The 14,262-nt window shown below is 35.7% G+C and overlaps 2 protein-coding genes across 2 annotated transcripts; one reads left to right on the forward strand and one right to left on the reverse strand.

Annotated features, from left to right (window-relative positions):
* Nucleotides 1-3,257: 3,257 nt before the first annotated feature.
* LOC143529196 (O-fucosyltransferase 29-like) lies at nucleotides 3,258-8,372 on the forward strand. Its single transcript, XM_077025035.1, has 9 exons — nucleotides 3,258-3,656; nucleotides 4,366-4,456; nucleotides 4,544-4,620; nucleotides 4,750-4,838; nucleotides 4,924-5,113; nucleotides 5,377-5,558; nucleotides 6,958-7,060; nucleotides 7,154-7,482; nucleotides 7,915-8,372. Exons 1-9 carry the CDS (start codon nucleotides 3,372-3,374, stop codon nucleotides 8,303-8,305), a joined length of 1,737 nt encoding a protein of 578 aa, XP_076881150.1. The 5' UTR covers nucleotides 3,258-3,371; the 3' UTR covers nucleotides 8,306-8,372.
* A 1,253-nt stretch (nucleotides 8,373-9,625) lies between these two features.
* On the reverse strand, nucleotides 9,626-13,715 carry LOC143637535 (protein SWOLLEN 1-like). The gene is made up of 7 exons (XM_077104905.1): nucleotides 12,669-13,715; nucleotides 12,274-12,385; nucleotides 11,895-12,075; nucleotides 11,738-11,805; nucleotides 11,551-11,660; nucleotides 9,899-10,672; nucleotides 9,626-9,826 (listed from the first exon to the last, which is right to left on the reverse strand). Exons 1-7 carry the CDS (start codon nucleotides 13,713-13,715, stop codon nucleotides 9,719-9,721), a joined length of 2,400 nt encoding a protein of 799 aa, XP_076961020.1. The 3' UTR covers nucleotides 9,626-9,718.
* Between the last annotated feature and the right edge of the window lie 547 nt (nucleotides 13,716-14,262).

The following is a 14,262-nucleotide window of genomic DNA, read 5'->3' on the forward strand; positions in this document are numbered from 1 at the left end:
CGAATTGACCAAGGAATTTTTAGCCTCGTTCTCTTTCAAGACTAGGAATTTAACTATGTGGGACGAGGAGGCTGTAGAGTTTAGGTGCAGGGGAGAATGGTACACGACATCAATGACCCAGCTGGGTATTGATTTGGGTGTATACACGAGTGAGGAAACTGACAGTCCCATCTGTTCGAATCCATGATTACATTTTCGGATTAGGATGCTGACGAGTCAGTAGAAGCGGGTGATACCAGGAAAGAAGCATGGGAACTACTGAGTTACCGGGATGAAGCCTACTGTGCCAGCAGCTCAAAGAGCACCGCCTTACGTGACCCATGAGATACATTCACCGACTGTTGAGCTACACAGTAACAACACGCGGTCAAAGTGAAGGAGTCGTGAATATGAGGGATTTATGGGCCCTGTATTGCATAAATAATGACATGGCTTGCAACATCACTTATCTATTCTGTCATCTTTTCAGAACAAATACAAATGCAAAGAGCCTGAATACCCCGATTCTAGGCGGTGCCTGGATTTATAAGCTTTACAAAGCCTACCATGAAGACACAGAAGGAACCCGAAGCCCGAACCCGATCGCACTCAACCTCGATTATTGCATTAGCATGCAATGGTCCAACAGGTCAGTCGAAACCCGGAAATGTGGAGGTTTCACGATACCTTGAACCAGATTTGGGATCCTGAGGACCCGGCTGAGATGATGATTCAAGATATACCCGAGAGGAGAGGAGGATCACCACTCAGACAGACCCGCCGCCGCACTTACCACCAGCAGGGAGGCCCATCATCATCAGGAGCCGGCCCCAGCTCGTCATACCAGAGCAGTACTAAGTTGAGGGCCTATACGGGCTCATTGACCAGTTCCATGCTAACACTACCGCCTCGTTTGACAGGTTATCAGGACAGATTGCAAACTCAAACGCACAGAGAGCCGCAGATTATGCAGAGACGAAGCAATAGATCAACCGATTGAGCGACCGCATGAACAGGCAGTGGGGACCGTTCGACCCGGACACGGATAACTGACGAGTAGCGGCACTGGTAGGTCTGGTATGGGTATGGGTTCGGGTGGTAGTACTTCTATGACATTATTATCATGCTTGTTTGAACAATTTACATTCTGTCGTTTGTTTGTTTGTTGGTTGGATACTTTTTATGGCCGTGGGAGCCAAGACATTTCAGTAGGTACTTATTTAGCCCGTGTAGGCAGGGTATGGATGATTCCATACCCAATTTTCAGTAAAATTATGCTTGGTTGTTTGTGGTTGTTTGCAGTTTTAAATTATCCAGGTACAAAATAGGAAAACGGACGAAAAACAGGAGACGTTCTGTCAAAATTTCATTAACCCATAGGGAAGTACCTTTCCATTTTACCCACCATACTTAATTAGAAATTTAATCTTTTTATGAATCTTTTCACATTGAAGACAATGTGAAATTCAAGTGTGAGGAGGAAAATTACTTGACCAACTGCTTACTCAACTAATTATAAAATTCTCTATTAAACTAAAATTTTTTTGTAGTAAACAAAGACTATTTTTCATAATCAAACCAAAAGAAAGTCTAGGAAAATTTTTTGCAAATAACCAAACTAAAAATCGATTATTAACCAAAAAGTGAAAAAGTAAAAAGAAGGAAATTTTTTCTTATTAGTAAATATTTGCGTAATGTTTCTTTGGTAATCCTATAATTTTAACATAAATTGTAATTTTATTAACAAAATATGATAATTGTGTTATCAATTGTAATTTAATTAAAATTTTCATCAATTCCCCGTGTAATACACGAGGCTCAAACTAATTTTATAATACAACGATACACTTCACATTTTAACGAATATTTAAGTAGCATGCTTTTTTATCTCACGTGTATATGCATGTGAGTTCACACATATAAACACATAATTTCTCTTCATGTTTCAATTAAATATAAATCTGTGTCATATCTATTACATCAGCTTTGTAGATACTATTGTACAAAATGCTACGGTTTTATACATAAAAGTGAGTATAATTATTGTATTAAACAAAATATATATAATAAAATATGGATGTTTTCGTACGTATTCGAGGTATGGTCAAAAAGCATCACATTTCCTCGTAGCATGTTTACACAAACTTCCAAATTGCGTCCATTGGTGCCTACAAATTGAATCCCCCAATATCAATCTTGAAATGGGTAAAACAAATATTTGAAGGAGAAGTGAGCTATTGAATGCTCGGCCTCCTAAGTCCTAGCTGAAACTCTTCATGGGCAAAACGGAAATAAATGGTTAGCGATGTCAATTAAGCTTAGTAAAATGGCCAGTATTAAATTCATTGTTAACGGAACTCTATCATGTTGTAACCTCCATGCAAAGCAACTAAAACCCTACATGTGAGGCTTCTATTATGATCGTCTCAACGATCTCTGAATTGTTAGCTTTAAATTTACAATCATCCTTAATATCTTTGATATTAAAACTTCAAATAATATGCTCATCGTCTGATTTTATTATAAGATTTCCATACCACTAGACCCCTAAATCATCACTAAATACATATTATCTATTTGCACGCGACATTTTTTTTTCTATATATCTTGTTTATTGAATTCTAATCCTAAATCCTTTCAATTTCCCTATTAGTAAACCAAGACTTAGATAACAAAAATTTCTCAAAAACCCATTTGATAAACACCCTTACTTATAACTATTTTATAATAAATAAACTAACATCCAGCAGTATGTGACACAGTAACACTATAGCAGAGACAAACTCTTTTAAACACTCAAATATCCTAGATTCGAGTCCCATGAACCACACAAATGTTTTACAATAAAAAAATCTAAAATAAATAAATACTATACATAATAATATGGGTTGGCAATTATATTATTTACACCCCTACTAAAAGTGGGTAAATGATTCGGTGGTGATGGCTAATAATGGCTTTGGTGTAACGGCGTTAAGACCACCTGCAAACTTGTTGCAGCTTGCTGACATACAAATACACAATCAATCCTGAACCCGCTGACCCACCACCGCTACAATAATAAATACTAATAATAATCTTGAAATGAATTGGAATGTAATCACTATTAATTGTGTCCTCCTCCTCCTCCTCCTCCTCCTCTATCTATCACAAAATCCAACACTTTCTATTTCAATCTGTCCCTCTTTCTCTCTCTTCTCTAAAACCAAGCCTCCATATTATTATTATTATTATTATTATTATTATTATTATTATTTGCATACTGTAATTTGCTTTAAACTCCTGCGAAATGCACAATCTCAGGGCCCTCATTTGAAATACCATGTATTTATTCAGAGTTAAACAAAACACCATTATTATTAATATTATTATTATTGTTTTTATTTTTACAAATGGGGGTAGCTAAATCTTGGAGATACACTCGAAAAGTTTTCATCTTGGCTAATAATCATCATAATTGTAAAGACACTAAGCTGAAGCACCATTGTTTGCTATGGCCACCGACGGAGACGACGGCGGTGGGCGGTGGGCAGAGGCGGCGGATCTCGTGGACGGTGGTGTGTGGGGTCATGTTGTTTGTTCTGGGTTTAATTTCGTTTTTTACTGGACATGTTGCTTCTGATATTGAGTGGTATTCAAACCGGCTTGTTAAAAGAAGATTGTGGAAGAAAAAAACGGTAAATATTTCTGAAATTTGTAACTTTATGCTGCATTATTTTGTCACATAATGTTTTTGTTGTTTTTATGTTTTAATGTTGGTTGCAAAATTGAGTCTCTGTTTGGTTTTTGGACATGGGATTTAGATGAATTGAATAAATTACTTTTATTTTTATTTTTATTCTTATTTCTTGTGTAAGTTATGTTTTTTTTGGTCTAATTATTTAAGAAAAAAGTTAACTTTTGAAGCACAAGTAGATTTTTATATGCCTAATTTAAAAGGGTATTTAGTTTTTTTTTTTTAATAAATATTCTTGTGTTTTTAGATCTCTAAATTCTTGAACAATTTAATATTTTGAAGCTGATTTCCAAATCCTATTAAACAAGGTTTTATGCTAAAGTTTTGTTCTTTTTAGATTCTATTAATTTTTTTATTGTGTTGCATTGCAAGAATAACATGATAATTGAAACTGTGAAAGCAACTTAATGTTTAAATATGTTTATTTTAACATGTTGTGGCGTAATTTCGGCCAATAATGTTAGAATAAGTATAAGTGTAAAATGATGTGTTTGATTTTTAGTTAAGGTATTGACTAAATTAAATTATTTAATCTCTGGGCAGGTTTGCATTTTACTTTGTTTTGAAACAACATTGTTGATCTAATAATATCACATATTCACATTTTGTATTACACTAATAATATATTATTTTTGTTCTTAACCACTTAGGACCGATTAAGTACTACACGAGTCGACATTTGGAAATCCGACTTCTCAAAATTCTACTATGGATGCAGTGAGAGAAGCCCTTATTATGAACGTACGCCTTATTTTCTAGTATAACCATACGTTTTTTAGCTTTGTTGTATTAAAAATATCCTTAAAACTCTGTATTCATTAAACGCAGCTCCTACTAATCAACGACTTTCAAATGGTTATCTATTAATTGCTGCAAGTGGTGGGTTGAACCAACAGAGAACAGGGGTAAACTTATTTTTTGCATCATGTATTTTATTGTTAATATTGTTACTCATGTTTAGGTTGTTAATACTGTTACTTTCTATTAATGGAAAGTTTTATTGTTAACATTAAGTTATATATTTAAATATGCAGATTACTGATGCTGTTGTTGTTGCACGGATTCTAAACGCTACCTTAGTTATACCCGAGTTGGATCATCATTCATATTGGAAAGACAACAGGTGAATAAAATTATTATTATTCATTAACCTGTGTTGCGTATTTGTGAAAATGTTGTTGGATTATAACATTATTTTAATTTTGCAGCGATTTTGGCAACATATTTGATGTCGATTGGTTTATATCTAATCTTGCGAAGGATGTGCCCATTGTCAAACGGGTCCCGGATAAATTCATGAGATCGCTTGAAAAACCACCGTACACGATGCGCGTCCCAAGGAAATCAGAACCCCAATTTTATATTGATGAAGTATTGCCAATACTCTTGAAGAGACGCGTAAGATATATTATCAAATTTAAATTATGTTACTTTCAAGTAGGAGTCGGTATTGGGCTCAAACTGAACCAAACACTGAAAATTAGGTTTTTGGGGTTTTAAAACTGTTCGGTTTCATCTTTTTGGCTTTCTCTTTTCACAATGGGATTGGTTTTACCATTTGGGCTTGAAATTTTTGGGCCGAAAAACAATTGATTCTAAATATCGAATATGAGCTTGAAATATTTGGGCCGAAAAAAAATTGACCCAAATTATTTGTGCAGGTTGTTCAGTTGACAAAGTTTGATTATAGGCTTGCTAATGATCTTGATGAAGAGCTACAAAGGCTGCGTTGTCGGGTCAATTATCATGCTTTACGGTTCACTAAACCGATACACAATCTTGGTCAGAAAATCATTATGGAAATGAGGAAGATGGCGCCTCGCTACATTGCAATTCACTTGAGGTTTGTAATTTTATGCACCTGACCTTATTATGAAACTGTTGACCACAAATAGATGCAAAATGTTACAAGTTTAGTGGTAGTTTTGACACTTTTTTAAAAAATGTATAGGTTGTGTGGGATGGGTAATGGGTTTCATCGGGTCAGGCTGAAAAAAACCTTTCCCTTGTGCTCTTTTTTTATTTAATGATTAATATATAAATTATATAGCCCTGCTTGCGGTGCGCACATATGATGTATATATGTGTGAACCCTCGGGTGGGCAAAAGTGAAATTGCACTAATTTTGACGTTATTTTACTAATCTCGTGAAAATAACGTTAAAAGTGACGGACGGTTAATCAGGCATCATGTAGTGGCGTTGATAGCCGAAAGACAAGGGTACATGCACCGATCAGCCGGTGTCCCGATGATTGAGTGTTATGTGCCTTATGTCCAAGGCTTGATGCAAAACTACTATCGAGCCGGGGGTCTCACCGGAAGCGGCCTCTCTATCCTTATGGGGTAGAGGTAAGGCTGTCTACATCTTACCCTCCTCAGACCCTACTATAGCTTTGCTATTGGTGGGATATACTGAGTACGATGATGATGATGATGATGAATATATAAATTATATCAATTTTTTATTTAATAAATCAATTTAGATAGATGCAAAAATTTGGACACTGTGGGTGACTTTCAACCCTTTTGACCCATTTCATTTTTGGGAAAGTTCTTTAAGCTTGATCCTTTGAAGTAGAGGTCAACAAATCGGGTTTTGGGCCCAACCTGGTTCTGGTTGAAATGGGTTCGGTAGGGGTACTAAACAGGTTGTCTTCGCGAGTCCAACCCGATACGAACCCTCCAAAAATCATGTCAGACTCGTGAACTTGAACATGACATGCGTATTAGCTGGTTGACTTGAACACGACCCGTTTGACCCAAAAGTTTGTTATTTTATATTGTTTTCACATATCATTATATCAATACTTTAAATTCACAGTTTTACAAGAAATACAAATTTATATAAAACAATTACATTTTAGTTATAAAATCTTATGTCAATTTCCTTATAGTTATAAATTTTGTTATAAGATACTCAACCAATTTTAAGTATTACATAAAACACATTATATTTATTAAAAAATAGAATACAAAAACAAATGGGATAAACGTGTCAAAGATAATCAAAACGGTTTGGCCAACACATTATAAAAAAATAGAATAAAAAATAAATGGGATAAACGTGTCAAAGATAATCAAAACCGGTTTTTGGCCAAAGCGGGTGGGTTGGAACCGGTTTTGGTTGGGAAAACCCAATCCTATCCTAAATGAATTATTGTAGGGTTGAAACTGGCTTGGTTTGGGTCAAAGATCGTCAAACTGGTTTTTGCTTGATAGTCAACCGGTGTATTTATCTACAGGTTTGAGCCCGATATGCTTGCATTTTCGGGTTGTTACTATGGTGGTGGCGATAAAGAAAGAAATGAGCTCGGTGAAATCAGGAAAAGATGGGCAACATTACCTGTAAGATCGCGATAAAACATTTTTATATTCCAAATAAAGGTTTTTACACAAACACCCTTTTTAACAATATTCGTTTTTCTTTATTATTAACAGGAAACAAGTCCTGATGGAGAGCGGAAACGAGGAAAATGTCCTCTTACGCCTCATGAAGTAGGTTTAATGCTTCGGGCCCTTGGTTTTGAAAATAACACGTATCTTTATGTTGCATCGGGTGAAATATATGGCGGGGAAGAAACTTTAAAGCCTTTATGGGAATTATTTCCAAACTTCTACACAAAGGAAATGCTTGCTAGTGAAGAACTTGAACCGTTTCTTCCTTATTCTTCACGGCTTGCGGCCATTGATTATATTGTTTGTGATGAAAGCGATGTTTTTGTCACCAATAATAATGGGAACATGGCGAAGATTCTTGCGGGTCGAAGGTATGTAAAATTATTGTCTTACATGTTCTTTAACCTAAGTTTTAGTCCCATTTAATTAAATGTCTGCTTTCTTTAACGATGTCATTTTCGCAGTCCTTTTCTATTAATTGTTTGCATACCTAAATTTGCCGAACATCCAAACATCTTTTTCTCTTAATATCTTTTTTTGTCAATATCCAAACACTATCAAATGATGTAGCTATCGTATTATTGAGCTCACTAAGCATCACATATCAATTTCAGAACGCACATCCAAACTCCCCCAATTACCGTTATATGATTTACATTTTAGGTTAGTGAAATCATGCACTGTTTATTAGATATCTATAGGCCATTTCTTGTTAAAAATAAATAAATAAATTCGTGTTGGTCTCTTAACTCCTTGTTGTATGACCAACTAAATATTTCTCGTTTTCTCGTGACATTCAAAAGGAGGTACATGGGGCATAAGAGAACTATTCGTCCAAACGCGAAAAAGCTTAATGCTTTGTTTCTTAAACGCGACAAGATACCATGGGAATCATTTGCTAAAAAGGTTAAAGCCGCCCAACAAGGATTTTTAGGTGAACCGGATGAGATGAAAACCGGGCGCGGTGAATTCCACGAATACCCTTCAACTTGTATTTGCAAAAAGCCCTTCAAGTTTTCCAATCTTGACAACAAAAACCAAAACCTTACAAAATCGGCCTTTAACCCCAAAGCGGATGCTGAATATGGGCGCAATGAAGAAGATCAAGGTGTGCATAATGTGCAAAGCATGGTAAATGCAGGTTTACATGGAGGATTAGAGGAAAATGGTGGGGTTGACTTTTTGGCTGACTAATGGCAACAAGAAACTTGAAGGTGGTTTTAGGTTTGAGTTTTGGTTTTCTTTAATTTATATCTTGAGCTAAAGTTCTTTAATTTATATCTTGAGCTAAAGTTGGCTCCTTGCTGTATTTATATTTTATACTTTTTCAGAATGTCCATTTTACCCTTGTGTCATTAGGGTGTGAAAAGAATTGTGTATAGAGAAGTGTTGACTTGGCCTTCTTCAAGTGCTGTAATATTTTTGTAAGGTAGCAGTAACGAAAGTAGGCAAGTTCGGTTTGAAGTTCAATGCTAACCGAACGGAACCTTATCTAGTTTCTTTTTTCTTTCTATAAATATATATATGTTTATAATATTACCTAAATAATGTTAACGTTAATTCTAACGTTAAGTCGTTAATAGCCACACGGCACAATGTCCACGCCTATATGCATCTCACGTGCTATTGAGTTATATACACATGTCTATGTTGTTGTATGGAATGACCATATACAGTTATGTGGTTACACAAAACAGTATTATGTGTTGTCTTTGTCTTGTTAACATTAGTTTTGTTTTTTTAGAACGGCTGGCTAACTAACACTCTTAAACTAATAAACGTATACCAATGTCCACCATGAGACTAAATTCTCACACCTTTACCACTCAACCGATATGCTAAAGCCCTCTGGTAATTTTGCCTTGAACGGCCTTTGGTAATAAACTGTATGGACAAGTTCAATTCAGAAGCAATTTTAGTAATTTAAATATAAACTATGAGAACCGAACCTAAATCACATAAATACTTGTCATAGTTTACTAGTTTAATGTGATGAAAGAGACGACCATACAGTTATAACCCCACCTTAGGTAAAACCGGTAAAAGCATTGGATACATGAATATGTATCTCACATAGCTCTTTATCTAAAATCAGGTATGCACTCATCTCTCTCTATATATTTTCATATACACATGCACATTAATACGCCGATACCTACTGCACAACTAGCATTCATATCACAAAACACCACCATTACATGTAACTTCCATTTAAACAGCTTGATTGAACATAAATTTAAGAGCTCGGTAGAATTCAACTCAACAACCTCAAACAAACTCAAAACTTTAATAACTCAAATAAAAGTCCAACTCGTTTACTCATATACATAAGACGCTTAGCTCGAAAAACTTAATAAACAGTAGAATCTAGTACTTCACAACTTGAATTCAAATCACTATATTTTGTAAGCAGAGGCTTTCAAGCTCCAACTCAAATTTAGTAAAGCCACTCAAAATCAAGAGCTCACCGCAACCACGATGAATTAAAGTAATAACTCCATAAGAAATATAAAACAAAATGCATAAGTAGTATACTATGAACATGCTTCATACCCAAAAATGTATGAACTTGCTGTGGAACTACTGAAATACAAAGAGAAGTTATAGTTACATAATGGTCCTTGAGGTTGAAGGATATTTACCTTTTGATGTAACCTTGTGACTTCTTTGACTTGCACATGAAACAGTCAACGAACTTTGTAAACCTTCTAGTAGCTGCAGAAAACAAACCACAAAACACTTAGTTTAAAAAACTTAACTTCAAAACACATGTATCCGAATGCTCACCCGTGAAGTTGGCTGAATCCTACGAACCGATCTACGTGTTTCAACTTCTGAAGTTGACTTTTTGTTGACATCAACTTTAGCTGCAGTTTTTCCTACTGCCTTTGATGAAGACATTTTATTCACATCCTCAGCATTAGAAGAGTCAACATCCATCATGTTTGGTTGACCCGACAAATTTTCATCAGTGGGTTTAGAGGGTTTTGACTTGCTCTCTCGGGTCAACGTTTTAAATGAAGGAATTGGTGGTTTTCTAGTCTTGATAACTTTGGATTTGCCTTCATCAACTTGCTTTTCGTTGGTGGTTTTAGAATTGTTTTTTGATGCACGTGACATATTATTTTGACTCTTCATCAACTCAGCATTAGAAGAGTCAACATCCATTATGTTTGGTTGACCCGAGAAATTTTCATCAGTGGGTTTAGAGGGTTTTGACTTGCTCTCTTGGGTCAACGTTTTAAATGAAGGAATTGGCGGTTTTCTAGTCTTGATAACTTTGGATTTGACTTCATCAGCTTGCTTTTCCTTGACATTGTTTTTTGATGTGTGTGACATATTATTTTGATTGTTTTTATCAGCAACACAATGCATGTTAACATCCATGAACTTTTGGTTCTTCCCAGGTTTAGGAACACCAAAAACCACCCTCGATTGTTCCCTTAGTAAACCGCTACTTGTTGGCCTTACAAGATTAACACTTTTTGACAATTCAGCCGTAGGTTTAACTTCTAAAACAGAGGAACCGAACTTTTGTCGCTTTTCATGTGGGGTGTCACCCTATAACCATATATATCATAAAAAAAATGAGAAACAAAATAATCCATCAACATATTATGAACTAAGAGGTTTAACTGTGCCACCTATATTAATACGTATAAAACTAATAGATACAATAATCAAAACGAATATAGGTATATATTGTTTAGGTATTCCATATATGTTGTATATAAGTTCAAGAGTTATCGCCCCTGCTTGCGGTGCGCGCATATAATGTATATATGTGTGAACCCTCGGGTGGGCAAAAGTAAAATTGCACTAATTTTGACGTTATTTTACTAATCTCGTGAAAATAACGTTAAAAGTGGCGGAAGGTTAATCAGGCATAATGTGGTGGCGTTGATAGCCGAAAGACAAGGGCACATGCACCGATTAGCCGGTGTCCCGATGATTGAGTGCTATGTGCCTTATGTCCAAGGCTTGATGCAAAACTACTATCGAGCCGGGGGTCTCACCGGAAGCAGCCTCTCTATCCCTATGGGATAGAGGTAAGGCTGTCTACATCTTACCCTCCTCAGACCCTACCATAGCATTGCTATTGGTGGGATATACTGAGTACGATGATGATGATGATGATGATGATGATGATGATGATGATATAATTTCAAGAGTTATATAATTTAGAGTAAATTACAATTTTAGTCTGGTTTGGCCAAAATAAACACTTAAAGTCAATGTGGTTTCGCTTTCGTTTCAATTAAAACCAGACGTCTAACGCCATCCAATTTCTGTTAGTTCTTTTATGAAAAAAGAGAAATGCCAAACCGCAGGGACCATAAATGATTTACTGTTTCTTAAGTAATTAAATACAATATTCTTAAACATTAAAATCTGATTACTAATAAGAGTAATGATATAATAAAACAGAGTAACCTTACCTCTGAAGAATGGGACCCCTTCAAGCTACACCACTCAATCCACTTGCCATCTTTCCAAATAAGAGTTGGTCTCACATTCCATGATCTAACAACAGATGTCTTTTCTTGGGCTGCAAGATGCGCCAAATTATCAGAACATATTATTTTGAAAAGCTAAAAATAAATAAATTGATATAACCATGCACACCAGGAAATTGAACAGTTAGAGAGGTTGCATTATTCTTATCTGTCTCCACAATAACTGCTTCACACCAGCTACAAAAATGTATCACCATTTGGAAAATAATTGAAATTGGTTACACAAGCTCTTGATAATAAGAACATTATATATGTAAAACGCATACCAATCTTGCACCCACACATCAATTCGGTCTCCACTACACCAAGCATAATCTGTAAATTCTGTTCTGTTTCTTTTTCTAGTACCTTCAGACCACATGGTAGTCATATGATGAGCAATCCGTAATCTGGGTGGCTCAGTGCCTTCAACTTCAAGTGGAACCCATTCCTTCAATTTCCCGGACCCTAAAAAAATATCAAATAAGTGCAAGTGAATACATATTATGCTATTCATATACAGATATACTCATATGTTAAGATATTCTAAACTTTCTTATTTCTCCAAATTAGCAAACATAGAATGTGGCAATGTGCTAACTACATATTAATATCATACTATTTTATTTAATTAAATATTTCATAGTTATAATTTGAACTTTTTACCATCATCTGATTGGATTTCAGTGTAGCAGACATATGCTTTTCCATCTTTCAAAGTCAGTACATTTGCTGCGAACCAGGCTCGGTTCTTCTTTTTGATATTGTCTTTAAGTACCTAAAACGCACACCAATTGATTCACCAAAAAATGCAAAAAACGGTCAAATACTCAAATCAGATTGTGTATTATCTGAATGGGTCAAATAAGATGGCTAAACGGGGAATGTGATAAATGGGTCGAACACGTTGAACTTAAAAGTTAAATGAAGTTTAAATTCCGTGCATATAACCTTCTAAATCATTTTATTCAAAGACTAAGATATCATAATGTCAATATTTTTGAAATAATAATTAGCCCTTTAATAAACTAATAAACAATTATCAATTCCAATTTCCTTACCTCAACAAGGCAACCCTCTTTGAAGATGTCATCTTTCCCCGTTCCTAATATTATCTGAGGCATGTTCTGGTCAACATCAGAAGAAGGAACCAATCCAAACTCTGATTCAGAAATCACCGGAACGGTTTCATTATTTTCAATATTCAGTTTATCAGAATAACCCTCCTGATTGGACAACTTCGACAACAAGGGAAAACCGCAGAAGCCCTCAAGGCCAGCTTCAACTAATTCTCTTAAAGTCAAAGGATTACCAATTGCCACAATCTTCCCCACTAGTGATACTGCTTCTGCTGCCAGCTCAGCAGCTTTTACAATAGCATCAAGATTTTCATCTTGTTCAGAAACATGTGATGCAATTTTAGCAGCAGCCGCTGCCGCTTTAGCCACAGAAACAGCAGCTGCAACTAATACAGCTGAAGATGATAGCCTTGTTTCATCATCTGAAACCAAACCAGAACTCTTTTGACTTTCAAGTTGACTCCAGACGTATTCGCAGTGCTCAGCTGCAGAAGCAGCATGCAACGCTGCGTCAGCCACTTGTACCTTTGACTCCTCAACTTTGCTCATAATTTCTTCTTGTGTTACAACCTTCTCTATGTTTTGACCAACCTTTTTCCTCATGCTGCCTTTTGAATCACTTGTAGGCTGACCACATGACACCATCGGATGAATGTCTGGACCAGCACTAGGGCCCACAGGAATCACAGGTAAACTTGAAGCACTTGATTCTTTGACTGTGGTTAGTTGGACCGATTCTGTTATAGGCAATGCATGAAAATGAGCACTAAAAGGAGCAACTGGTGAAGAAGCAAACCATTGACCATGATATGGGGTAGGAATATTCCAAAGAGGAGATGCAGTTGGGATCATGGAATTAACAATTGGTGAACACATGCCATAGAAAAAATTGCCATGTGCGGAACCAATATTATTTCCTTGATCAGGGGTACTTGAGCCAGGGTTATTAGCCCATTGAAAATCACTTCCAACACCATTTTTCGTTTCCTCGTGAGCAGAACTAGTACCTTCAACTAACGGTTTGTTCATACTTTCTATATTTAAAACAACTGAGGGCTTTTCAACATTATATGTACAACTTTCTTCTAGACCCTTCTCCTGCCCAACTGATTTTAGAAGCATTTCAACAGATTCTCAAGATGTTGCTTCAAATGATTAGTTGATTGCACTAGTTCTGAGTATTCCTCAATCCACTGGTTATCTTGTTCCTGACTTGTGATATCAAGAAAACCCTTGTTTTGAATCAAATTATGAAACCTCGCTCCTGTAAGCCATCATCAAAGTCAAATTTAGGAAGAACATACATATGGAAGTAATACCAATAGAAACTTTGAAGCTCGATTATGGTGTTGAGCATCATTGTTTTCAATGTCCAATGAGCAAGTCTAAAGTTGTGAGGAAAACACACAAAAAAACAAATGATGTTCTTTACATGGTTAACTTAAAGGGTTGTTTGGATTTGACCTCTATAGTATAACACTACAACATTGTGAAATATCTTGTATATAAACTCAAAGCCAATTAAATATCTTCTACAGGCACACAGCATTATTAACTCAAATATTAAGACTTATCA

The sequence above is a fragment of the Bidens hawaiensis genome, unplaced genomic scaffold, assembly GCF_021521415.1.
Source record: "Bidens hawaiensis isolate Kalapana, Puna unplaced genomic scaffold, B.hawaiensis_p1.1 tig00000636_1, whole genome shotgun sequence".
Classification (NCBI taxonomy): Eukaryota; Viridiplantae; Streptophyta; class Magnoliopsida; order Asterales; family Asteraceae; genus Bidens; species Bidens hawaiensis.

Excerpts from the sequence above, each read along its gene's own strand:
- LOC143529196 (XM_077025035.1), top strand. The coding sequence starts at position 3,372 with ATGGGGGTAGCTAAATCTTGGAGATACACTCGAAAAGTTTTCATCTTG. Across the intron at positions 5,559-6,957 it reads TACATTGCAATTCACTTGAG|GTTTGAGCCCGATATGCTTG; the intron begins GTTTGTAATTTT and ends ATTTATCTACAG. Across the intron at positions 7,483-7,914 it reads AAGATTCTTGCGGGTCGAAG|GAGGTACATGGGGCATAAGA; the intron begins GTATGTAAAATT and ends GACATTCAAAAG.
- LOC143637535 (XM_077104905.1), bottom strand. The coding sequence starts at position 13,715 with ATGAACAAACCGTTAGTTGAAGGTACTAGTTCTGCTCACGAGGAAACG. Across the intron at positions 11,806-11,894 it reads GATGTGTGGGTGCAAGATTG|CTGGTGTGAAGCAGTTATTG; the intron begins GTATGCGTTTTA and ends ACATTTTTGTAG. Across the intron at positions 11,661-11,737 it reads TCTAACTGTTCAATTTCCTG|CCCAAGAAAAGACATCTGTT; the intron begins GTGTGCATGGTT and ends CGCATCTTGCAG.